General features: G+C 44.4%; 1 protein-coding gene across 1 annotated transcript in view; it reads right to left on the bottom strand.

Moving 5' to 3' along the window:
• Positions 1–25,705, bottom strand: part of ACOXL (acyl-CoA oxidase like) — a 270,737-nt gene that overhangs the window by 202 nt on the left and 244,830 nt on the right. Inside the window, 1 exon segment of the mRNA XM_053924460.1 lies at positions 20,326–20,428. Within this exon segment, the coding sequence (XP_053780435.1) occupies positions 20,326–20,428 (103 nt within the window).

Raw genomic sequence — 25,705 nt, 5'->3', positions numbered from 1 at the left:
GAATAGGTCTTATGCTGGCTCACTCACAGCGTCTGGACGCCCACCCCCGAGTCCGTGTACCAAGGGGTCGAATTTCCTGGGATCCGGAGGATAAAGGCCGTCGATTTGGAATAACCCGAGCAAGCCTTTTTCATTATAGAAATTCCTAACTCGGTGACACCAAGTCTGGCGGAAGCCCACTTATTCCGTAAAGGAGTGGGGGTGTACTCCAAATCAGATGGGAGCTTCAGAGCTGAGCCTGTATTAATTTTCCCCATCCTCATCCCACTCCCGCAGCGCTCTCTCCCTCCTGTCCCCTCCGTAGTGCCTGGGGTGCCACCCTCTGGCGCGCACAGGCAAGTGAACTTGCTGAATGTGGGAGCAGTTGAACTGCAGACACCTGCAGGGTTCTCCCCAGCAGAGCCTCCCCTCCAATCCCTCTGCCCACCCCCACCCCTCACACGCTGGCAGCAGGCCACCATTCCTGAAACGTTCAGGAAGATGCAACTTTGTGCATCTTCCACATGGCTGCTGAGGGAAATTCACCACCGTCAGTTAACGCCAAGGAACCTCGCTAATGCCCCGCACCCCCAGCCCTGCCTTGTATTCTGACAACCATTGGATGGCAGGATAAAGACATCCCAGCAGAGGGGAGAAGATGCAGGCCAGTGATTTTGGAGACGCTGCGCTGGGTGTATTTCATTTCATTTTCCATGGTTTTGATGCCAGTGCATTTTTTTATGCCCAGGAAAAAAACTCCCCCAAATAATAGATTGCTTTTCTAAAACTCAACAAGGTCCAGCAGAGGGGCCGCTCTCCTTTCCAATAACCAGCTGCACACGGTACTCTCCCTTTCTCAAGTTTTCAGTCAGCCTTAAAGTTCTTTCACTCACCAAATTACAGTGCACCCCAGGTTTTCATGGTTTACATTTATGGTTTTAAATATGTCCTTTACCTATAACCAGCTGCACCTTTGCCCTCATGGGAGTGGCCACCCCTGGGCTCTACTCATGCTGGTGAGACCCCAGTTCCTTCGCAGCAGTCCAGAATGCGGTTTCAGGGGTTCAGAGAAGGGGGCAGGGGAAAGCCAGAATGGGGGTGGGGGTAGCATAGGGAAAGAGCATGGATTTTAATGATCTGACAATAACTCTTCCCTTCAAATGTGCCCTGTTACATCAGTAATTTCTAATGAAAACCTTCATTCTTTATGCACTGTGGTTAAGCACCATCAAATCAGTACTGAAAAAACTTTGATCATATTTGCAAGATGCACTGTGATGAACTTTCGCTGACCAAGATTTCGAAGTTTGTAATTAATACTCTTGACAGCTCCCTGACTAATCTGTCAACTCTCAAAGTCTTTAACCACAAAGTTCAAAACCATGAGATGGGTAGTCCCTATACCTTCCACATATTGTGATATCATTATTCAAGGTAATTTTTCCTCTGGGTTTGCATTAGGAAACTCAACCAATTTTTGTCCTGTATTCAGCAGGAAATTCAATGATTTGGACGAGTGTTGTATGGAAGAGTATGGGTTTGGTCTGTCTGGTGCCAGTCACAGAATAAGCATCCAGAAGTAGAAATTACAGGAGGCAGGTTTCTATTAAGTATTTTCACAGCTTTAAACACAAGAATAAAATAGACTACATTTAAAAAGAAGGAATCAAATGGCTGATGCAGAAGAGGCTTGCCGCACTTGCCCATGACCCGGGAGCCGACCCCTCCAGCAACATTCCGAACAGGAGGGCGGCATTGGTGGGAAGGACTGGATGTTGGTGCAAAGATTTTTTCTAAGCCCTAACTCTAGGGCTGTCTAAAATACTCCTCTTGCTTTCTCTGTTTCTCACAGGTGGCAATAGGAACCCCCAAACAGTTAGGGTCTAGATGGAAGGATCAGGCATCATTCCTGTCGTAACTCATTTCATGCCGACCCCACGTAATCTGCTTCTGCCTGTGAGGAGGAGGATGATGATCATCCTTTCCCTTACGTATTATGCACTGGGGTCCTCGCCTGCATTAGGGACCCTGCAGGGCCCTGGGAGCTTTGTAGTGCGCACTGTGGGACTTTTTACCAATATGATCTTAGGACAAAATAAACTTAAGTAAGCTAACGTAGCATTAACTATTATACAGTTACAGGATTTTTTATTATCAGGGAGTCCTTTAGGACTAACCAAAGTACTATGAAAGTTTAGTTTTATTACCAAATATATACTTCCATATAAGTATAAAAATGGTGCATATTGTAGGCCCCCCACCCTGCCTGCCAGTATGTGTGACCCAGTTATGGTGGGCAAAGAACCCCAAGCTGACCATCTCTTTACAAGGAAAATTATGGTGAAAAAGCATCAGCAAAGAAGTGCCCTTTCAAAACAAAAGAATATAAACAAGATATAAATTTTTGTAGAACATCTTAAAAAGGACAGACCCAAAGCAGAGACTTTTTGCTTACTTGTGTTGCTCTAAAAACAGTAAGAACCTAAGAGCCACTGGAACTTCCCAGGGAGTGGAATTTGAGAATAATATCTACTTTAGAAGCAGAAACGGCCCACACAGGACATGTGGATATGTTAGTATGTGGGCTTTCAGGGGGAGATTTATAACATCATTTTGGCTTCCCACCCCTACTGAGCTGCAGTAGGTTATTTCTTTTCCTCCTTGAATCTCCCTGCATTTTTCTTGTTCTGGTTGGGAGAGTAGGATGGCCCGGGATGGGCAATGACTGAGCTTTGCAGCCTTCTAAGCAAACCCTATTTTTCCACGGTGCTTAGGGTGAGAGGTGCCCAGGGCACTTGCAGCACCATCCCAGCTATATTCCTGGGATTCTGTGTACAAGGTGTTCCTTCCTTTTTCCATGTTCCATACCTCTGTTTGTGCGCAGTCACCACGATGTAGAATGTCCCTCAGTAAGCCCATTCTTGCCCCAGCAAGCAAAATACAGGCTTCCTCCACCCTCTGCATCCAGCTGCCTGTAACTTTCCTTGACCAATACAATGTGGAGGAAGTGACACTGTGAATTCCAGAGGTTGGGCCTTCAGAAGCCTGGCAACTGTCACCTTGCTCTCCTAAAACTGTGAGACCACTTGCTGGGCAGAAGGCCAGTCCAGCCTATGGGAGGACGAAAGGCCATGTGGAGAAGGACCAAGGGGCCAACAGCCAGGCCTACTGTCAGACGGTGAGTGACGTTATCATCTTGGGCCGCCTCGTTCTGAACTACGATGACCGCAGATCCAGTGTAACTGCAGAACTTGGTCCTGTCCTGTTTCTAACAAGACCTGGAACCAAAGTTTCAACCTTGGACACACCACTTACAAGCAACACTTGTGAACACCACTTACCCATAACACTTGTGAACCCTTAAAACCCCACCCTGAATCCTGGAGCAGAAGAGACACCTGAGCCTTGTCTCCTGTCTCCTTGCAAGACGACTCCCAAATAAAGCTCCTGTCTTCTCTCAAAAGCTGGTGTTATGCCAGTATGCGCAGTGGGCAGTGGACAGTGGACCCTTGTTCTGTAACAACAGAGTGACCCGACCTAAGACTAGCTAAAGAACTCGCCAGGTTGCCTACCCATGGAACTGCAAGAAGTAAGCAAATGTTACTTATGCCACTGAGGTTTCGGGTGGTATGTACATAGCAATCAGTAACTGAAACAGATACCCACCTTAAAATTCAAATTGGCATTCGATGGGGCCATCATCAGCTGCACTTCTGCCACTTAATTACCTGAGGACAATTCTATAATTACACAACTAAAGCAGCTGATAGTGAAGTGTAGCTGACTGATGGGCCTAACTGTAAGAGAGCATTTCAGTCCTAAAAGAGTAGTTTACAAAGCCATAGGGGTGTCCGGGTAGCGGGGCACCTGGGAGAGAACTTGAATATGGGCTGGAAGTCCCCCTGCAGGCCACTGCGTGCCCCACTTCCCTAATCCATCAGTCCTTCTGCCTTACAAATCAACCATCCACCTGTGCCTTGCATCTTTCTGAGGGGGGTTAACCTCCAACAAAAATACTGAGTCAAAACAAAATGTCAAGGATGGGAAAGAAGGCAGAAAATATTTGCAGCCAGGGATTAAGTGTTAAACACGCCTAGGTCCTCCTGTACCATCAGCAGAGAGAGACAGCGGGGGCCTGGTCAGGTCTAACCGCACCCAGCTGGTGTGATGGAACGGACTGGCACATACATCTTCATCATCGTACTCCCTGGAGCTGCAGCATTTCTCTGCTCCCCGGGATTTCTTAAGCAAGGGTACAAGGATGGCCAAAAGGGGTTCAACTCCAAGCCCTGGGATCTGTATGCTGTGGAATGTTGGTACCCCTCAGAAATGGTTGGGAGGGTGGAGTGAGGTATTGATAATTATGGAAAGGCCACACTGTCAGCTGCAAAAGGCAGCAAAACAAAGGGCTGTCGACTCATGTTCCCTGAAATATCGTCATCGAGGCTTTAAAAGGTTTCCAAGAAACCCGTAAGCAGTAAGTTCCAACGTGAATCTGTCCGTGAACAGAAGCCTGGGGGCGGAGTATGACAGGATGTGGAATCAAGCATCCACGTGGATGTGTGACTTGCCACTTCTGTCCCATTGGATATTTTTATTACTCTGTGGCGCAAAGGTATTTCTCACTTCAACAGCTTTGAAGAGAGTCCTCCGTAAAGAAGGTACTCCCATCAGCGCATATGCCCCCAACCGAGTTGGAGGACGCCCCTTGTGATGTCATGGCAGCCTGAAAATGGCATTCTGGGAATAAGTACAAATGGTTCTCACTTGATGACCTGCCCCCTTTCAAATGTCTGAGATCTCTCATGATGATTGTGCGTGTGAATACCACCTCCTCCAGGTCGTTGTTGAAAGTATTAAAGAAAAGGACTACCAGTCTCCATCCCTCAGCCATACAATTAACATAGCAAGAGAAAGCCTGACTTGCTTTTGTTGTGTCTTTACCATCCCTGGAAAAGGCATCCCTAGTTTCTCTGCTCCGTTGTTTTTACACCAGAATTCGGTCTCCACTGCCTTCCAGACCTTCACCAGATTCTTTAGATTCTTGCCTCACCAGATTACCTTCCTCCGGTATTGTTTTGATGTGCTCATTCTTCTTTCCCAAAGCCCAGAATCTCTTCCATTTGCTTGTCAGGTTAAAGCAAAATCATTGACCTGGACTTTGTCCTTCCACTGCACTTGACTGCCTGAGCGTCCACCACAGGTTCCTCACCCACCACTCACACACAGGCTGCGTCCTCCACTTGGGCCAAGGAACTGTATCTCGCCTTCATGTGACACTCTTCCATCCTTTCGCTGAATTGCCACACTTGCTATTCTCTCTCACTGACACACTGTAACTGAATTAGGTCTCTGCCAGTGCTCGGTCACAGACTTACTGCCTTCCTAAAGCCATTCCGGAATAGTCAGTGTTCCCTGCAAGAATACGGACAGGTCATTGAATTTTGCCAAGCCCCCGTTCCTTCGTCTGTAGAAAAGGGGTGCTATTGCTCTCTTAAGGCTTTATACAAATTAAATTAAATTATATATTTGTAATAATATATTTATAGGATGATTATAATAATAAAGATTTAGTGCTACTGACCTTGTCCCAGAGTAGATGCTAGCTAGCTACTAATTTCATTTGCTCTCCTATCACCTCTATTTTTCCTGAACACTTAGTCCTTGTCTGTATACCTATACATGACTTTTATACTTATGTAAATGTATATGTATGTATGTATATACATATACATATATATTTTTTCTGTTAAAAAATTTCCACTTGGCTTTTTTTATAGTTTCAATTTCTTTGCCAAGACTTCCTATTTTTTGTTTCAAGTGTGTTCATATTTGCTCACTGAAGCATATTTACAATGGCTGCTTTAAAATCAATAATTCTGACATTATTGTCATCTCAGTGTTGGCATCTATGGATTGTCCTTTTTAATTCAGTTTGAGACCTTCCTCGTTCTTGGTATGATGACAAATGTTCAACTGAAACCTGGACATTTGGGGTATTATGTTACAAAACTCTATTTCTTGTTTAAATGTTTCTTAACCCACCTCTGGTGCTTTGGGAGTGTCAGGCACTGAGAGAATATATCTTCCTGGGTGCTTACTAAAATCCCTTCCAAACCCTTGGGTCAGTAAGGAGATGTCCAGCCACCAGAGACGAACACACTCTCGCAGGAGGTGGCATGTCACCTTTCAGGCTCCTGCACTGCCTGTCAAGAGACAGCAATGTCAGAGCAGCTGCCACTGTAGTTGAGACCCCTCTGGCTTTGGCTGCCTGGAGGGGCACAGCCAGGACCAGTGTTGTGGGGGGAGTCCCAGGGGTCCCACCCATCTCCTTTACCCACGGTCTAGCAATGGCCTCCCATGTCTAAGCTGTCCTCCGGGAAAGGACAACCTGCCTGACAAAAGGGTGCTAAACCCACTGGGACAATATTGGTTTTAAAGAGTGAGACCTCAGAGCACATCTTTCAGGAGGTCAGGACTGGTTAAAATAAAAGAAAATACTTGTTCTTACATTTCTTACATGCCGTCGTACCACACAAGTGCTCCTCAGGCCCAGGACCTCTAATAGTAGAGCTAGATGTAACAGATGAGCATATAAGGTGGGGAGAGGCTAGAGGGAAAGGTTTGTATGGAAGCTGATTCCCAGGTGCCCTGGGAAATTAGAGAAGAGGGGTTTGCAGAGAATTCTCTCCCAAAAGCTCACCAGGGAACCAGGGTGTGGACTAGGCACCACCATGTCCTGGTCCCAGGACTGTGGCCAATAGCCTTCTCCAGCCGGCTTCCTCACCTGTGAAGTGACGGAATGTCCTGAAGGTGCTCAGTCAGTGTGCCATGTTTGGTACCGATCGCAGATCTGGTCAGTGCACAGAAATAGGAACTACCAGACCAGACCAAACCACCAGTAAACTTGCTATAGGATCTTGATTACACCAATTTTTCAGAAGGAGTCTCTCTACAGCCAACCTTTGCTTTCTAAGGGATTAGATATTGGTGGACCAGTCGTGTAATTTTCTGCCCAGTCCTTTGCAAATAACTCGATTTTGAATTAACAAGATAATGAGCTGGAAACTTTAAAAGAAGCAGAACCTTAGAACAACAAACAAATGGGTTTTAATCTAAAAGATACGATGCGGGACTAAGAAAGTGATTGAGGAAATAAGGTTTCCACGTACCTCGTGGTTGTCATGTGTGGCCTTCACTGCTGTCGTGATGTATTAACTGATTCCTCCAGGTGCCTGTGGCCACCTCTGCCTACCTTTATTTCCCCCCACGTTACTCCTTGCTTGTGCTAGCCAACCTTAGTCCCCAGTGGACATTTATTTCATAGGTTGGTCCCCCACCCTCTGCCCAGGACCCAGCTCTCCTGTGTAGGGTCTCTGTGCCCTCTGCACCCCATCCCACATGGCTGGGCGTGTGAAGGCAGCGAGGTGCAGGGGGAGCCACCGGGCTGCCTGGACTGGCCACCGACTGCACGTCCAGCGTCTGCATCACAGTGTCGTGAAGCAATGCATGGCCCTTTACAGATGTCATCCAGGCTCTCTGTGCTCTGCTCTCTGCTGCCTAGAACTGCCATTTGCTGCACACCTACTATGTGCTGAGTGACAGAGGAGGTCTTTATGCTGACCACCTCATTCGGTCCTCACAACAACTCTGTCAGCTGTCACCCCTTTCACAGATGCAAAAACCAAGTCTGAAAGAATTTAGGACTTTGCTCTAAGTCATATACTTCATAGCTGGCACAACTAGGGTTTTACTCAAGAGCTTTCCGCTCCCAGAGCCCTGTCAATCTACCCTGCCTCTATCTTCCCCTTGGTGCCTCACTCACTGTTTCATCCCTGCTGGGTCTGGGGTGTTGCACTGAGGAGGTGCCGCTGCCACTGTGGCAAATGTAGGCCCCTGGTGTTCTCCAGGTCAGGATGGACGTTCCGTGTGGGCACCTGCTGTGGAGAACGTGGGTCTGCCCAGCCACGCAGATTCTCCAAGAGGACAAGGGCAGTAACGGGGGCCCAAGGGACTCTAGGATGTCACCACTGGAGGAAGGTGCCAAGGACGTGGCTTCAGAGCCAGCTTCCAGGATTCAGAAAGGCCAGCCTGATGGTTTTGATGCTCTTCTTGGGAAGGGCAAGGCTTCAGCTCTCCAGAAAATCCACTTGCTAAGGAGGATCAGATAGGAGGGTGTTCCGGAGACAACAGCCTCCCCCTGTGGACTGAAGGCCACTAGCGCTGCAGATTCCCCTTCAGGAAATGGATGAACTCTCCTACACTGGTCTGTGGGCCTCTCTGCTCCTGCAGGCCACACCCTAAGTCACCAAACACAATTTACATCCCTTCCAAAGGGCAACACGCTGACTGTCAAATTGTGATCGGTGACAAGAGCCACAATCCAGTAATTGACCTGCAGCTATCACCACTTATCATGAAGCCTCCCAAAGTCACTGAATACACAGAGGCCTTGGCCTTCTCTCCCACCATCGCCTGTGAAGAACGGCCCACACACATTTTTAAGGGGTCAGAGTGGCAGGTCTATAACAGTTAACTCACCACCTGAGCACAAATGCCTGGTTAGTGGGCAACATAAAGAACATACTGGAAACACTCCCACGAGGCACAATCGTTCTGTGTGCTGCCTTTCGAGCTCTCTCCATTTCCCCACCTACCACCAGAGAGCGGAGCTCTGCTCCTGCTTCTGCTGAGCACTGGCCAGCTCCTCAAAGCAGAGCTAGACAATATATGGCTTGTTGAGCCTCCCAGTGCCAAGAACACAGACATGCTCATAGTTTCTACCACATTTTATTAGCATGCAATGAAATTCCATGGATCTGTTAAATAATCAGGACTGTACCTTCATATTTTCTCTTAAGTGATGTAAGTTACATTTTATCCTGATTAGTTCTGCAGCTGATGGAAATATTCGGTGTAATCTGAAATGTTAGAATGGAGAAATTTCCTTCCTCACCGAACAACTAAAACACCTCAGTGTAGACTAACTAGAGAGTTTATTTTGAGGACAAATTGACCTTCAAAATATTCTTCCTATTGCAAAGTTTTTCAAAGTAATAGCACACAATTCCGTTAGTTGCCAAGTATTACTAAAGATGCTCACTTCAGTAAAGGAATGGGCCCTTGAGCCCGGATGCTGTGACTTCTAAGCCATGATAACTTCCTTCTCTCGAAAATGTAAGGATTGAGCTTGGCAGAATGAGTATTTATAAATACTAGTATTATTGTGTGTTCTTCAGTTAGTAAGGAAAATAATTTCTTTAAAAGACTTGCATTTTCCATCACTGTCTGCTTAATCATCATCACCTAAAACAAGAATGCTGACGCAGAGGCATCCATGTTAACCACTTAATAAGAACTTCTGACATTTATTCAAACTGCTACTGATTCATAAGAGGAAAAGTTTAAAAAGAAGACGAGCGCACGTAGCCTTCCCTTTAGAATACAGGAAACCATATAAAAGTATTGGCAATGGAATTAAAGTAACCACAATGCCGCTCTTGGTAGCATTTTCTACAGACAAAGACATTTACATGAAATGAGAAAGAATATGAAATTAGGTGGTTGTAATAAAGCTTCACTATTAGCTTCACACCCTTCCATGTAAAAGAATATGGTATTTTCACAAACCGATAGCTCAGCCTTGTAAGTGCAGATGCAAAGAAATGTGGACATACCCAAGAAGGAATCATTTTCAGTCAGAAAATTTTTTTCAGGAAGCGGAAGCTCCATCAACTGCCAGACTAAACATACATTAGGAGTCCAAAGTTATTATGGAGAAATTCTGTGTCAGTGGTTCCCGAAACTTTTAATTTCAAGGGCCCAAATGATTTCAAAAACAATATGGGAAAACTTCTACTTCTAGTTAGGATGTGGAGAGATTCAGGAGAACTTTGCTCCCATGGTAACAACCAGAGGTTGAGCCCAAAGACAAATAAAAAATTTCTGAGACTCTAGTCCAACATCCTCCCAGTTCAAGTGGCGAGAGGATCAAAAATGCAGGATAAGAGTCGGGTGGGACTGGGCTAAGCCCGTGAACTCAGTCTCAAGCAGCCCCTGCTCAACCTGACTTGAGGGGAAATCTTAACACTCAGCCCCTCACCCTAACCACAAGACTAAAGAGAGGGAAATAAAAGAAAATAAAATATGTGAAGGTTGTGGGTTTGATCTCTGGTTGGGGCACATGTGGGAGGCAGCCAATAGATGTTTCTCTCTCACACTGATGTTTCTCCCAGTCAGGCTCTCCTTCCCTCTCTAAAATCAATAAACATATCCTCAGGTGAGGATTAAAAAATTAAAATGAACAGAAAATATTTTACACACAATGTCGAGTACAATAAAAGTTGCAAGATCTGCAAAGAAGCAGGAAAATGTAACCCAAGATCTAGAGAAAGCACAAATACCATGGGATATTTCATGAGATAAATGTAACCACTAAAAAAAGACCACAAGGAAAATTCTAGAACTACGAAATGGAATATTTGAGACAAAAAATCAGTGATGGGTTTAATAGCAGAAAGAACATTGTAGAACAAAGATCAGTAAGCTTGAAAACAGATCAGTTGAGATTATTCTAAATGGGGCAGAGAGAAAAAAGAAAAAAAATTACGAAGACAGCATCAGACTCCGTGAGGTTATTTAGCAACCTCACACATGTGGTTAGAATTTCAGAAGTCAAAGAATGAAAGATAAAATTCTAGAAGATGTAATCGCTGATGTAATCAAATAATTCCAAATTTGATATAAAACATCCTTCATATACATCCAAGGAAAGTGAATTGGTACACCGGAATTCATCAAAATTAAGAACTGTTACTCTGTAAAAGACTATGTTAAAAGGATAAGAGGACAAGCTATAGCCTGGGGGTGTGTGTGGGGGGCGGGTGGAAGTATTTTCAAATTATGTATCTGACAAAGGACTAGTATCTAGAATATATAAAGAACTCTAAAAACTCAACAATTAAAAAAAAAAAAAAAACCTGCCCTGGCTGGTGTGGCTCAGTTGGTTAGGGCATTGTCCCAAAGACCGAAAGGTCATGGGCTTGATTCTCGGTCAGGGCACATACCCAGGTTGCTGGTTCAATCCCCGGTCGGGGTGTGTACGAGAAAGCAACCAATCAATCGATGTCTCCCCCCCTCTAAAAAAGCAATGAAAATAAAGTCCTGGGATGAGAGAAAACAAAATCAATCCAATTAGAACATGGACAAAAAGAAGTGAACAGACATTTTACCAGTAGGACATACAGATACATAAACACATACAGAAATAATGTTCAACGCCATGAGCCATCAGGGAGACCCAAACAAAACCCACAGTGAAATATGACCACACACCTATGGAGTACCTAAAATAGAAAAACAGTGACACCACCAAATGCTAATGAGGATGAGAACATCACTCCCACAGTACTGATGGCATAAAAATTTTACATCATTCTGAAAAATAGTTTGTCAATTTCTTAAAAAGATCAACATGTATGCGCCATCCAACCCCGCGACTGTGTTACTGACCATTTACTCCAGAGAAATTAAAACCTATATTGATACCAAAGCCCGTACATGAGTGTCTATAAGAACTTTATTCCTAATAATCAAAAACTAAAAGAAAACCAGATGTCTTTCAATGAGTGAATGGTTAAACAAACTGTAGGACATTTATACCATGGACTACTACTCAGCAACGAAAAAGAAACACCACTTACAGATGCAGCAACCTGGATAAATCTCCAGAAAGTATGCTGAGTGGAAAGAGCCAATCCCTAAATATAATCCCCTTTATATAACATTCTTGAAATGATAAAACTATGGACATGGAAAACAGGTTAGCGGTTGCTAAGGACCAAAGGGGAGGTGGAGGAGGGGAAAGAGTGGGCTATAAAACAGCCACGGGAGGAACCCCGTGGCCGAGCAGAAGCTGTGCACCCTCGCTGTACCCCTGGGGAAACCCTGGGTGCGGCGTTGTGCGGCAGCTCTGCGGCTGCCGTCACGGCACGTGTACCCGCTTTTCTGAAAAGGAAAAGGGTGACTTACCATCAGAGAAAAGAAGAACAACTACAAACACATTCTGTTTTAGAAAAGAATCATTTCTAGCTTGCATATTAATTTCTACTTAAATGGGTAGAGGAGGGATCATTTCTGTGTCAAATTCAGTAATTCATTTAAATTTTATTATGGAATCATGAGAAAACCCGCCTCGTCCTTAACTATGACTGGGGTCTGCCCTGTCTGCTTGAACACGGCTGAATTTCACCACCTGAAAGGTCTTCTTTTGTACAACACAGCTACTCTTAGGAACATGTCCCCCCAGTGGGAAATTCCCACCGTGTACCCGGAGAAAGGGGATGAACCCACGACTCTGGTGGAAAAAGATGCCCGTGATAGAGCAGCTGCCCAGAAAACTCAGAGGCTAGAGCTCAGGGAAGCAGGCGCTCTCTCCTGAGGTTGTAACAAGTTACCCTTGAGTGAAGGAAACAGAATGACCCCCATGCACTCCCCAGACACACAAAGCTGCACTGTGCGGCACAGCCTGAGGGTCAGCCAGGTGGCTGCCCCTCGGAGACCAGCACCGCAGGGGTGCTGACCTTAGGTTCTCTTTTACTGGCCAAACTGAAGAAACCAAGTCCCACTTGTGTTTTCTTAACCTCACTTGAATGCCCTGCATTTTTAGGTTCAACAGTGTATTGTATGCGGCTGAGAGCAGGCTTGGGCCAGGGAAGAAGGGGAGGCGGAGGGAAAGAGAGCCCCCCTTTCCTAAGGGCAGCAATCCGTCCACACTGACGTTGCCCTGTCTCTCTTGGAGGGTCTCTGGCTCAGGGAAGAGAAGGTGGACCATATTGCACTCATATTCTAGTCGGTCCCTGCCGTCTCCTGGAGGTGAACATACTCTAGTGGGTCCCTGCCATCTCCTGGAGGTGAACCAGGGCTCCTACCAAAGGAAAACCAGGCTAGAGCCAGTTTGGGGGGTACTTTCAAATAAGGTTTTAAAATTTGACTCAGTTGTGCTCTTTGTGTGACCACTCCATTGTGATCTCATTTCAGTAACACTCCAGGCCTCCCTGACCCAGCGGGAGGTTCTCACCCTGGTCGGGGGTGCCTGTGCTTGCGCCTCACACTAGCTTCCCCATACGGCCTGCAGGACACCGCCAAGTTCTCACAAGCTCCCCACTTAACTTTCGCCAAGTCAGGTGAGCCTACTGGGTGGGTGGGGTGGGGGTGGGGAGCCAGATGTCTTTCGCCAATTCCTTACAAAGAAAAACAAGAGTCTGTGGGCGCAAGGTGAGGCCAAGGGACCGAGGAACCTGACCTCCTCTTCCCAATCCAGTGCGTATTTCCCAGTGAGTATTTAAAACCTCAGTTCTTGTTGCCTTTGACTCCAGCATCTGAACATCTGTTAAGCTGCCTCGATCCCGGTGGTTTGGGGTAAGGGAAATAGCAGGTTGGGATATCTGAGTGTCCATTAAAAAGGAACCTTTCCTGCAGCGTGGAAAACAGCCACGGCTGCCTTTGCAGGAAGTGAAGGACACATGTACCGTTTCGAAATTTCCTGGGTACAGGCACAGGGTGTACACTCCTGAAGTTAAGATTTGCAGAGAAGAAAGACTCACACCCCAGCACCATCTTCCCAGCCTGGAACTCTCCCCTGAGCTTTTCCTGTGTGTGTTCTTCCACCCCAGGCCCTTTTGCCACAAAGCAATGACGGCGTTTGTATTCTACAGTTAGTTCAAAACAGTAAATGGGTGTAATCCATTCTCTAAATTTGAGGCAGCCAAGGACCATCCTGGCTTTTGGGGCCTGTGCATTCTCACTGCAAACCACATTTCCTAAGAACAAATCGCTGTGTCAGCGGCTCTGTCTACTCAGAACTCCCCGCACGACCCGTCCACCAGTGGACTTGCCCGTTTCCCCTCGGCGATACCGCCATTTGATCGACCGCACTGACACTCTAACCTTAGCGGTTCCTTTAGGTTTGAGTAGGTACAGCCTAAGTGCCAAGGGCACTTGCCATCAGCAGGCTCCCACGGCTTCCTTGCTCCAGCTGGGCCGTGAGCAGCTCCCATGCAGGGAGAAAAGGGATGGTTGCTTTCAGTGGGGCGGACCTGGCTACGAGGTGCTGGGTCCGCTCCTCTGGCCTCTAGCCAGCCAGGGTGCAAACAGGACTTGGGCTGTGCTGGTGAACCTGGGCATCACACAAATATGAACAGTCTTGGAGGCATGGGCAGGGGCAGGGGGTTGTTACTCAGAAGGCTGAGGCACCAGTCACCTGCTGTTCCAACAGAAACAAAGACCTCAGCAAAACAAAATCACCAAACAAGACTTTGAGGCAATGTTTGCATGAAGGGATAACAGGTAGGGGGGTAACATGATCAAATATTGGGGTGATGTCACGATCACTTGGACATGGTCATGACCTATATTTATTTTGTCTTCCTAAATGAGTTTTTCCTTTTTAACACTGTTATTCTTAGAGGCAATTCCCTATGACCTGTGGGAGGTGGAGCCTGAGTGCCCTAGCTGCTGCTGGGTTATGCAGCCCTCCCTCACCTCCCTTCAGGTTCTTTATAAACTGCCAGAGCACGTGGTTCCACTATTTGGGTTCTGGGCAGGAAGTAGAACTTGATTCAACATTTTGCTAAGTATTATTTTCACCACACCGAATAGGGTCTTTTTTGATCTGCAACCCACAGCTGGGCTGTGGTTCTCTCGACACATAGACTGAAACGCATCCTCCTGTGTTGATTTCTTAGTGTGAGCTGACCACACACGTCCACGTGTATTTGTTTCTTCTCCCTGTGTTGCCTAGAGCTGCCAGTCCAAGGGCGGTGGGCACTGACAGAGCCAGGCAGCGTGCCTGGGAGTTCAGGGAGCAAACGCTCCAATGAGAAAAATGAGGCCGCTCTGTCTAAAACTTAAGTTTACTTTAAGGGCTGGTGTAAAGTACAGTAGAGAACTCAAAGCCAAATATTCACTTGCATTAAAACACACCATTTTAAGAGGCTGAAATTTTGTTTAGTTTTCTTTTGTCTTTTGTTAAGCAAAATGTAATTGGTTTTAGTGGGGATACACAATTATTAACTGTTAGGTTATTTGAAAGGCTTTCCTCCTTAAAATGAGCCTGAACTGATTGTTACTCCTTAATGCTGATAATTATCTAAAGCCAAATAAATACAAACGTCCAGGCTAATGAAGACTGAAACAGGATAATGCCTGGATGCTGAATTTCTCAAGAACAAAGAGCACAGTTGTTCTACACGTAGCCTGCAAAAGTCTTAATGGGAAGGGAACAGAAACCTTTTACTTGGGAGCCTTGTTATGACGGAGCCCCGGGGGATACTGCCACTAGGCCACCTTTGAGCCAAGGCCCTAAAACGAAGGTGGAGTCAGCTCACCCTGTTCAGAAGACTACAGGAGACCAGAGGTGAACCAGAGCCCAGGAGCCTCACTTTCACCACTGACTAAGTCAGCAGCTTCCCACTCGACAACGTGGGCTAACAGCGATGCACACTCAAGGGTGCCTGTGGTGATTACACAGGGTAATCAGTGTGGACCCGCTCTGGCAACACCGACGTTCAGACAAAAGAGAAGAGTTAGGTATCACAGCCAAGAAGGACCGGCTGTAGGAGATTGGCTTGAATTTAAAAAGAAAACAAAATCCAGCTCAACTCCCCTCTCATGGGCCAAGGTTGGACAGACCCCTGGGTGCTCATGCTGCTTCTGGAGGATTTGCCCACTGTGGGACGTCAGGAGGGCCCCGGTGAAGCTTTGGAACCCAGGTCTTCAGTGCTCTGGTGCCCCGTGCAGACAAGTGGGGCTGCGAATGGACGGTGCCTCCTGCTTGATCCATCTGTGATTAGCAGTCTGGGTTTGTGGCTCAGCTGGAATCCTGGGCAGCCATATAGCTTCCCTGTTTCTTACTTTTACTCATGGAGATCACTCAGTCTTCCTTACCCTGAAGATCTTTATGAGAATGAAATGCGATTTTTTAATTATAAATATGTACGTTGCTAATTATCATTAGACCGGAGCTTCAGCATAACTCCTAGGTATTCTAAAACATGTTATTATCTAGAATTGTTTTAGGTTGATTGCTATTCCTTGATTCTGACATTTTTAATAAAATTTTTATTTTGGAATACTTTTAGATTTACGAAAAAGTTCCAACAGAGAGTCCCCTTTGCCTTTCTCCCAGTTTCTCCTAATGTTAACATTTTCCATGACTATGGTCCGTTGTCAAAACTAAGAGGGCTACACTGGTCCATTTGTGTCAACAAACTGCAGACTTTATTCGGATTTCCCCGGTTTATCCACTGATGTCCTTTTCCTGTTCTAGGGCTCAAGCCAGGACACCACGCTGCATTTAGTCATCACGTCTCCTTGGTCTCGACTGCTTTCTGATGGTCTCTCAGTCTCTCCTTGTCTTTCATTTGTTGACATTTTGAGGCCAAGTATTGCGTAGAGTCCCATCCCACCATTTGGTTTTGTCTGACAGTTTCCCCGCACTTGGACTGGGCTAGTGAAGCCCTCTTCTTCTCACATCACATCAGTCAACATGACTTACCACTGATGCAGTAAACTTAACCACTTGGTTAAGGTGGGTCCTACTAGGTTTCTTCACTGCAAAGTAACTGTTTCCCTTCCCATTCTTTATTATTTAAAAGAAAAGAAAGTCACTAAGTCCAACCCACACTCAAGGGAAGGAGAGTTAAGCTTGACCTCCTAAAAGGGGGAGTATCTACATATATTATTTGGAATTCTTCTGTAAGGAAGACTCATGTCTTTTATCCCACTTATTTGCCTGTTTAATCATTTACTTATATCATATGGACTTGTGTTTAATTATTTTGTGCTTTGGGTTATAATCCAATACTATGCTATTTATTTTGTTGCTCAAACTTTGGCTTTTGGAGCTCGTTCAGTTAGCTCCCTCCAGGGTCCCTGTGACGTGACCTGTGACTGTGCGTATTTTGTTTGCTGTTTGGAGCACTTACTGATTTCCTGGCTCTAGAAGATGTTCCAGCCCTAGAATCAGCCATTTCTCCAAGGACCTGGTTCCTTTTGTTGGAAAATGGTATGAGAAGCCAAGAACTGGGCACTGGGTGGGCTTGTTATTTGCTGTCTGATGCATACTTCTTATCCAAATAAAGTAAGTGAACATGTTTCGCATCAGAGAGATACGGGCTTTTGCTAGCTGTGCTACTTTGGGTAAGTTACTTGTCATGCCGGGTCTTACTTTCCCCATCTGTGTGGGAGGATGGTGAAAATCACCCAAAGGGTTGTGGTGGGGTCAAAAGGGGTTACAGTGACGGAACTTTCCATTTTTGATACTAGGGGGCTGTTATTTTTCAAAATGTCTTCAAAATATCAGTGATCTGACAAAACAACAATGTCACAAGTTACAGGAAAATGGGAACCAAGACGTATAAACAAGATTGCTTTTGCCATGAAGGCATTTACCATTTCCAGCAAATCTGAATTTTCACTTTGACAGCCTCACAGTGGTTGGGGTGAGGGAGGGAGTGAAGATAGTCAAAATCAGGGCCAGCACTAGGCAAGAAGTTTAATAGACAATAAGTTCAATGGCAAAGAGCTATAACTGTGGGGGAGGGTAAAGAAATTAGTGCCCTTATTTGAACCCTCTGAGTCTCCCAGGAAACCTGAAGCCCTGAGTTTGGTTAAGGTGGATCTCAAACCAAGAGTACTTTCAGGTGCCTTACCAGGGAAAGAAGAAAGTACCTTCAATTTGGCCTTCATATAAATCTTACAAATCATTTTTCAATAACAATGACTAGCACACATTAAAAGATCATTAGACACATAGTAGAAGCAACAGACAAAAATAAACCTATAAAGACTGAAAATATTGGAATTATTGGCTATAGACTATAAAACAACTATGCTTCAATGCATAAAGAAGTAAAACACAAAACTGACTATATCTTTGGGGAACAGGAAACTAACAAGTGTAATGAATGATAAAAAATATTTTAAAAAATAGAAACCCTAACAACTGGGAATTAAAATGTATGGGACAAATTGACCAGCACATTAGATGCACCTAAAGAAAGGACCAGCAAATTGGAGAATTATCATGTGGAAGCATCCGGATCAGTTTTGGTAACATCGATCACCCCAGTCCCTTTTTGCTCCTTCATAAGCACACTTCTGCTTAGCGCTTCCAATGGACTGAGGGTCCCAGACATTTTAGTGAAGAGAAGCTGCTAATAATATTTCTGAAACCTGAGAATCCTGCAAAGGAGTGTGCTGAACGTGAGAAAGAAGCGTTTGTGTCAACTCCACTGTCCTCTCCCTTTGGGAACTGTAAGAAAGCCCAGAGGGGGGGAATGCTCACAGCTGGCAGCAGAGATGGCCTTGAGGTGTCTCATAGACCCAAGCAACCCAGGTCTAGCCCCACAGATACAGCTTGTTCCCAAGTGGCTGGCTGCTCCCTGCTTACCTCCAAGGCTGCTGTGAGGACCCAGTAAATGAAAAGTGCAGAAAGCAGGTTGCACTATAAGAATATAAAAGCACTTTGATGCCTATGTGAAAGTTGTTATTTTACTGGACATTCAGTTTTTGTTTTTTAATATTAAAAATTATTCTCGTTTCCTCTTTCCAAAGTGGGCATTTTCTTTGGGGAGTGTAGTTTTGAAAGATCACTGCCAGCAATTCTTTTCTTCCCTGGATATACACGCTACTCTCCACATTCAGAGGCAAGGTCTTCCCCCAGCCTGAGGTCTGCACTAGCTTTGTGATTTCCTCTGGCTGGCAGAATGCAGCTGAAGTCATTTATATTAGTTCTGGGACTGGCCTTTGAGATGACTGGCATCTCCCACTTTCTCTTTGGGAGCCAGCCATCAGGAAAAACATTCGGCCACCCTGAGCCTACCATGCTGTGATGAAGCCCACACTAAGGCCACACAGAGAGACCGTGGCCCAGCGGCCTCAGCTGTTCATGCTGCGGTGACGGCCATGAGAGTGAAGCCATCCTCAGCATGTAGCCCCTGCAGGCACCACACGGAGCAAAAAAGCCATCTGGCTGAGCCCTGTCCAGACTACAGAATCACGAGAAATAATCAATGGCTATTATTTAAGCTACTAAGTTTAAGTGGTCATTTGTTACCTGGCATAGATAACTGGGACATCTTTATATATACTTTTTTCTTCATAATCTCTGTTCTCCTGAAAAGGAGAAAGACTCTTCAAGGTTATTCAGGGCCCACAGTTGTCTAGCTCCTGTGGACTTCTCCAGGTTTTTCTATCACTTGACACTTCAGCTTCTTAACGTGTCTGTCCTATACACTCCCATTTCTATGATTTTGGTGGTGTTATCAACCCTGCCAGAAGGCTCAGTTGCACTACCCCCTCCTCAGCTGACCCACCACCTCCACATTGAATTGTTCCCTCTTAAAGGTCTAGCACAAGAATGACATTCACTCCTAAGTGATGTCTGTCCTATGAGTTAATTCTCGAAGCCCAGTTCATCAGAAAGTCTCTGTTCCCACGTATTGTTATTTGTGGTTTTTTTAAAGATTTTGTTTATTTTTAGATTGAGGAGAAGGGAGGGAGAAAGAAAGGGAAAGAAACATCAATATATGGTTGCCTCTCATGCACCCCCTTCTGTGGATCTGGCCTACAACCCAGGCATGTGCCCTGACTGGGAATTGAACCAGCGACCCTTTGGTTCGCAGCCCATGCTCAATCCACTGAGCCACACCAGGCAAAGCTATTTGTGTTTTTTTAAGTCAGCTTTGTGTCCCCAGATGTAATGAACTCCCTCGAATGCGGTGGCTGAGCATACACACCTGTTTGTGTGTCAGCCCCTAATAGAGCCTGCGAGAGGGGAGGTCCTCAGAAAGCCCTCTATAGATGATTGTGCCATTTTATAGTCTTTTTCTTTTAGAGACGCACTCTGTGTGGTGACTCACTGGATCTGCCTTCATTGTCAGGTGCTCTTTTGTCTTATTGAGCTCCTGTTACTGCCACTGACATAAAAATACCATAGGTATTTTTTTTTATTATGAAGAATGAGTTAATAGGTTTTGGTAAGAAGTCGGAAAATGAAACTTACTTAATACATTTTTTTTTCAGCCAAGACAAGGAAAACATTTTCGATTCCCTCCTCTCCTTCTCATGTCAGAAAGTTCGCGCACAGTGAATCATTTCCTTGTCACTTAAACTCTGAAGTGTAACATGATCGTGGTAGGCAGTGAAAACACATATATGAAGTCCCAGAGGCACAAAAACCCATGAGTGGAAACTGATAAAAGATTGGCGGGGTTGTTTTCTAAGAAAGCAGAGAGCTGACAGCTGATCCACAAAGGGTTTCTTCTGCACACCAGGGACGCTTACCTTGACTCTTAAACCTTGTGCCCACTGTGGCAGTCGAATGTTTGTGTTCTAGGTGCCAGGCTCACTCCTGGAACAACAGCTTGGTCCCATAAGACAGGCTAAACTAAGGGTGGGAGAAGAGGAGAAAACCGAACAAATAGCAGCATGTTAGGAAATGCAGAATCTAAGGAGGGGAAAGAGAAATAGTATATTGTTACATTTCATACAATCATAAAAATTAATACTTCCTTAATTAAAATGGTAACCTTTTGAACATGCAGAATATGTTTTATTTTTTTAAAACCATTCTATGGAAAAATTAAAGTAGAAAGAATAGCATAACCAGCTCTGATTTCACCATTCCCCCAACTCAACAAATATTAACTCATGGCCAGTCTTGTTTCATCTATAAACTCACCTAGTTCTCCCCCACCCCAGCTTATTTAGAAGCAAAGCCCACTCATAAGGTAAGTTAAAACAAATTGATATTTCTGTTTGCTTCCCTTCTCAGTGAAAGATGAAATTATTCAGAATGTTCATTTATAGTTTTGTGAGTTGAGGAGAGCAAACATTTGAGAATGTTTTGATCAAATTTTCATAGACTTTCACAAAAATAGCATCACTCATTTTACTTTTCGTTTCAGTATGGTTTTCCCATTGCATTTCTGAAACCCACACTCAGAACTCCTCCCCGACATCAGTGACCTCAAGCAGTAATACATGAGTGTTTCTGTATCAACAAGTAACTGTTTTTTTAAAAAAATTTTAAATATTAATGTAATGCTATTAGCAATCCCCAGATACTATTTTATAAAAAGACTAAAGCACACAATTCTGAGAAATGCAGACTTTTTAAAAATGGTGTAGTCGTGTTGAAAAATAAAAGCTGCTAAGTCCTGGTACGGTGGCGTCAACTTCCTGGGAGAGCAGTACTTCAGTTAAGTGAGTAACAGCACCTGCGTATTGGAGGGCTGTTCAGATAACATAGTACAATGACAGCAGACGGTCCTTTAGAGCTTAAACTCTATTTCCAGTAGAATACATGTGTCTATGAATGACTATTTGCTTGATGGCTTCGGTCTCTTCACACATTACTGATGGCTTTTACACGTCCTTTGGTTAGTCAACAGATAAGACAATTATAGCTAATTTGATTTTTCTATTTTTTATATGGAAAACTGTTGTAGACCCAAGGACTAAACTTCAAAGTAAAATATTTTATATTCTGAATGTTGATTTCAATACCAAAGCAGATGGGAAACTAAAATTTGGATATGATTCTTATGTTTTTCAATAAAAATTTCTTTAAATTTATTTTGTGAAATAAACATCATCATTGTGATTTTCAATAGTGTCTTTTTTCTTTGTCCCATTTCACTCAAAATGTATGGAGAGATTTTGAAATCTCTGAAGAGAAATGTTTATTTGGGCATACATTAATTAAACTTATCAAGTAGTGTTTGAATTGAAAGCAGTAATTTCTCTGCTTATTTATCTTTTTTAAAAAACACTTTAAACATTTTGAGGGACAAATACCATATGATCTCACCTTTAACTGGAACATAAACAATAGAAGAAAAAAGCAAACAAAATATAACCAGAGACATTGAAGTTAAGAACAATCTAACAATAGCCAGGGCGGGGGGTGGGGGGTGGGGGCGGGGACAGTGGGTAGAGGGGATTACAGGAACTACTATAAAGGACACATGGACAAAACCAAGGGGGAGGGTGGAGAGGGGGGAGGGAGGTGGGTTCACCTGGGGTGGGGTGGAGGGATGGGGAGAAAAGGCATACAACTGTAATTGAATAACAATAAAAAAAAAAAAGAAAGATTAGTAGATAAAGGGGAAAAAAAAAACACTTTAAACATTTAAAACAAAAGCCAACTGCTGATATTTGAGTAATGCTATACATTTTTTTAACAAGTAACTTTGAAATGAACTATTCATTTAGCTGTTAATATTCCATAATTCCCAAGTCACAGAAGCAGAAAGAACAGCATAATGTGCCTCCATGTCTCCACTCCCACCTGTCCCCTCCTTTCTGTATTATTGTGAAGCAAAGCTCAGTGACATCATTTCACCATGAGCATTTCCCTGTGTATCTCTAAAAGAGAACGACTCTTTAGAAGTAAGATACTCTCTAAGTCAATCCAAGCAAGAGCAACAAAGCCTTCCTATTCAGAGTCACATGGAGACGACTGTCACAGCAGAAGACCCTGCATCTTCTGTGGGCCATCAGACTCAGAAATCATGCAGTTTGCAGTCATGTAGACAATACAGGTTCTTCTTTTCCTGAGCTTCATTATGAAGATACTATTTCAACTCTTCAGTCATCCCAGAAAAGGTCATAGTATGGCTTAGCAGCTTGTCTATGAAACATATTTAAGGCTAATTATCGCTCTTTCAGGAACTTACCCAGGTTCTGGGCACTAGCTGCTTGGCGGGTGTAAGCTTCCTTTGGCTCTTTTATGTAACAGCAATAAAGATGTTAGTTGACCTACAGACACAGTGAGAGCAACTGAAAACTACTGCAGTACATTCTGAAAACATGAATTCTTATAAAAATAAAAAATTGTATAGATTATGTGGTCAAACTGAATCACATGTCTCTAAGTGAACTTCATATCACTCCACAAATATTTATTGCAGATCCCTAGGTGTAGAGTTAATCCTCATTCCTCTTGGGTATACAAAGATAAAGATCAGTGATAATAAACCCACAGCCACAGGAGTATAAGTAAGCCTTTTTTAAAAGACATAGTCTAGTTCATCTTCTTATTCAATCCAGAACCCTGTGTCAGCCAATGTTCAACTAAGAAACAGATGACACATTCACATTAGGATGATTTAAGAAAAGTTTAATACTTAATTTATAAAGATGTAGGAGAGCCACCAGTATAGTGCAGTGCCCCAGAGCTCTCGGCTGTGCAGCGGTAGGTTTGAAATGAGGTCAGGGAGTAGTTTCTGGATCCTGGAAGAGGGAGCTATGTAGACAGGGACACCTTAAAGGGAGTTGTGACCTTCAGCCTAGAAACACAGACATCCTAAGGTGATTCCACAGGAAGGCAGGCAGGGGCAGGGATATCGCCACCTCCTTCTCCTCCCTCTCTGCAATCGCTAGCTGGAGATTCAGCTAGCTTCTGTTCAGAACCAAACTAGATCCAGAGGGCAAGGATTCTACTGATCCAAGTTGCATGGGTCAACCTCCTGGACCCAGAGCAGGATGGAGAGGGCGGAGAGTAGAACTGGAGAGGCAAAGAGAGGATAGCCAGCACAAATCCCATCTCTAACACCTGTGACAGGTGGTCATCCAACCTCCAGTCCAGTCCATCTGACTCAGGCCCAAGCCCACTGGGCCCCATGGGGCTCCTAACAAGCCCCTCACTGCAGGTGCCACTCCCAGGCTTTGCTCCCAACTGCTGGCTTTACCCAGGCTCACACAGGTTTAAAATGGGCAAAAGATTTTAACAGACTACACTAAAGAAGATAGCCAGATGGCAAAAAAGCACGTGAAAAGATTTTCGATGTCACTAGCCATTAGGGAAGTATAAATTAAAACCACAATGAGATACTCCTATGTCCCTCTTGGAATGGCAAAAAATGAAAAATACTGGTCACATCAAGTGTTGGCGAGGATGCTGACAGCTGGATCTAACACACTGAGAATGTGACGTTTCTTAAAAAGTTAAACATGCATTTACCACATGACCTGGGAAATTCACTCCTAGGTATTTACCCGAAAGCAGTGGTTCTCAGCTGTGGATGAGTTTTGTCCCCCAACAGGTATTTGGCATTGTCTGCAGACATTTTGTCTGTCATAACTGGGAGAATTCTATGGGCATCTAGTAAATAGAGGCCAGGGATATTTCTCAAAACACCCTACAAAGCACAGGGCGGCCCTCATTAAGTAAAGAAGGATCTGGCCCCAAATGTCAACAGTGCCAAGATTGAGAAACTCTGCCCTAGAGAAAGAAAACTTGTGTTTACATAATACAATAACCCGTACATGAATATTTATGGCAGCTCTACCCAAAATCAGCAAAAACTGAAAACAACCCAAATGTCCTGCACATGGATGGTACATCACGAATGGATGTGATGGTACATCCATACCATGAAGTCCTACTTAGCAATGGAAGAGAGCAACTGTTGGCTTGTGCATGAACTTGGCTGAGTCTTAGAGACATGCTGAGTGAATAAAGCCAATATCCAAAGATTATAAATTGTACGATTCCATTCATGTAACCTACTCAAAAAGACAAAGCTATAGTGATGAACAAGTCATTGGTTACCAGAGGTTATTGGAAGAGGGAAAGGATGATTATAAAGCCACACCGTAAGGGATTATTGTAGGATGGTCAAATCATTCTGCATCTTGATTATAATGGTAATTACAGAATTCTATCAATGTGTTAATATTCATAAAACTATATGCCCCTAAATAAGATCATTTTGCTGTATAATAAATAATGTGTATCATCTTTCTATGTACAGTCTCCTCCTCTTTGATTAATGCAAACCCCAAGCTGAAATGGCTACATCCGCTAATAGTTTCCACTATTGAACTCTTGTCCCTCATCTCCTCCCACTGAAAGTGGCCCCTTACCTTCCTGGCTTCTCATGGCAGCGTGCATTCCCCTCTGTTACACATTCTGCCTCCTGGCGTAATTATCTATCCACATGACCTTCTCCCTCACCACAATGTGACCAGGAAGGCAGGACCTGTGGCTTGTGCATCCTGGAATTTCTGCAGTGCCCAGCCAGCATCAGGGCTCACTGTGCATTTGTGGGACTGAAGAGCTCAGAGATCTCAGGCTCCCGGGGGCATAATCCCACTGGGACCAAGAACAGAAAAAAAAAATAGAGGTTGCCAGTGATTTATGACAAGTAGGCAGCCTAGATCTGTGGCCCAGACTGCATAATAAGCAAGAAGCTGAAGCTAAAGGACCAAGTTGGACCTCTAGTGTCAGAGAAGATGAACAAAGCTTATTAATGCACAGTAATAGCAGCATGATATCAGAACAGCTTCCCCAGCAACAACCCAGTTCTCTCACTGTGATAAAGTGCTCTGCCTTCTGCCTCAGACTTTAGCCTTTTGGGATCTGCATTGCTGCCTGGTAAAATTGATGGGCAGTGGCACCTTCTCTTAGTAAGGAAATTCTTCCAGCATTAGCAAAAAGTATTGGCTTTGCAATTTCTAAGGGCATTCCTTACAATAAGAAACTGATGAAAAATGGACCAGACTGGAATGACATCCATCTCTAATGCATATAGTTCACCTGCCCAGTGTCCTCCATGATACCAGCTCCAGGTGTGAGCTCATCACCTTCCATAGGTAAGGACCCGTTATTTACATTTAACTGGAAATGGGAGAAGGAGTCAACTTTAGTGCCCTTTTC

The sequence above is a fragment of the Desmodus rotundus genome, chromosome 5, assembly GCF_022682495.2.
Source record: "Desmodus rotundus isolate HL8 chromosome 5, HLdesRot8A.1, whole genome shotgun sequence".
Classification (NCBI taxonomy): Eukaryota; Metazoa; Chordata; class Mammalia; order Chiroptera; family Phyllostomidae; genus Desmodus; species Desmodus rotundus.
Note: the sequence above shows the minus strand (reverse complement) of the source record. Positions and strands in the feature narration are given on the sequence as shown.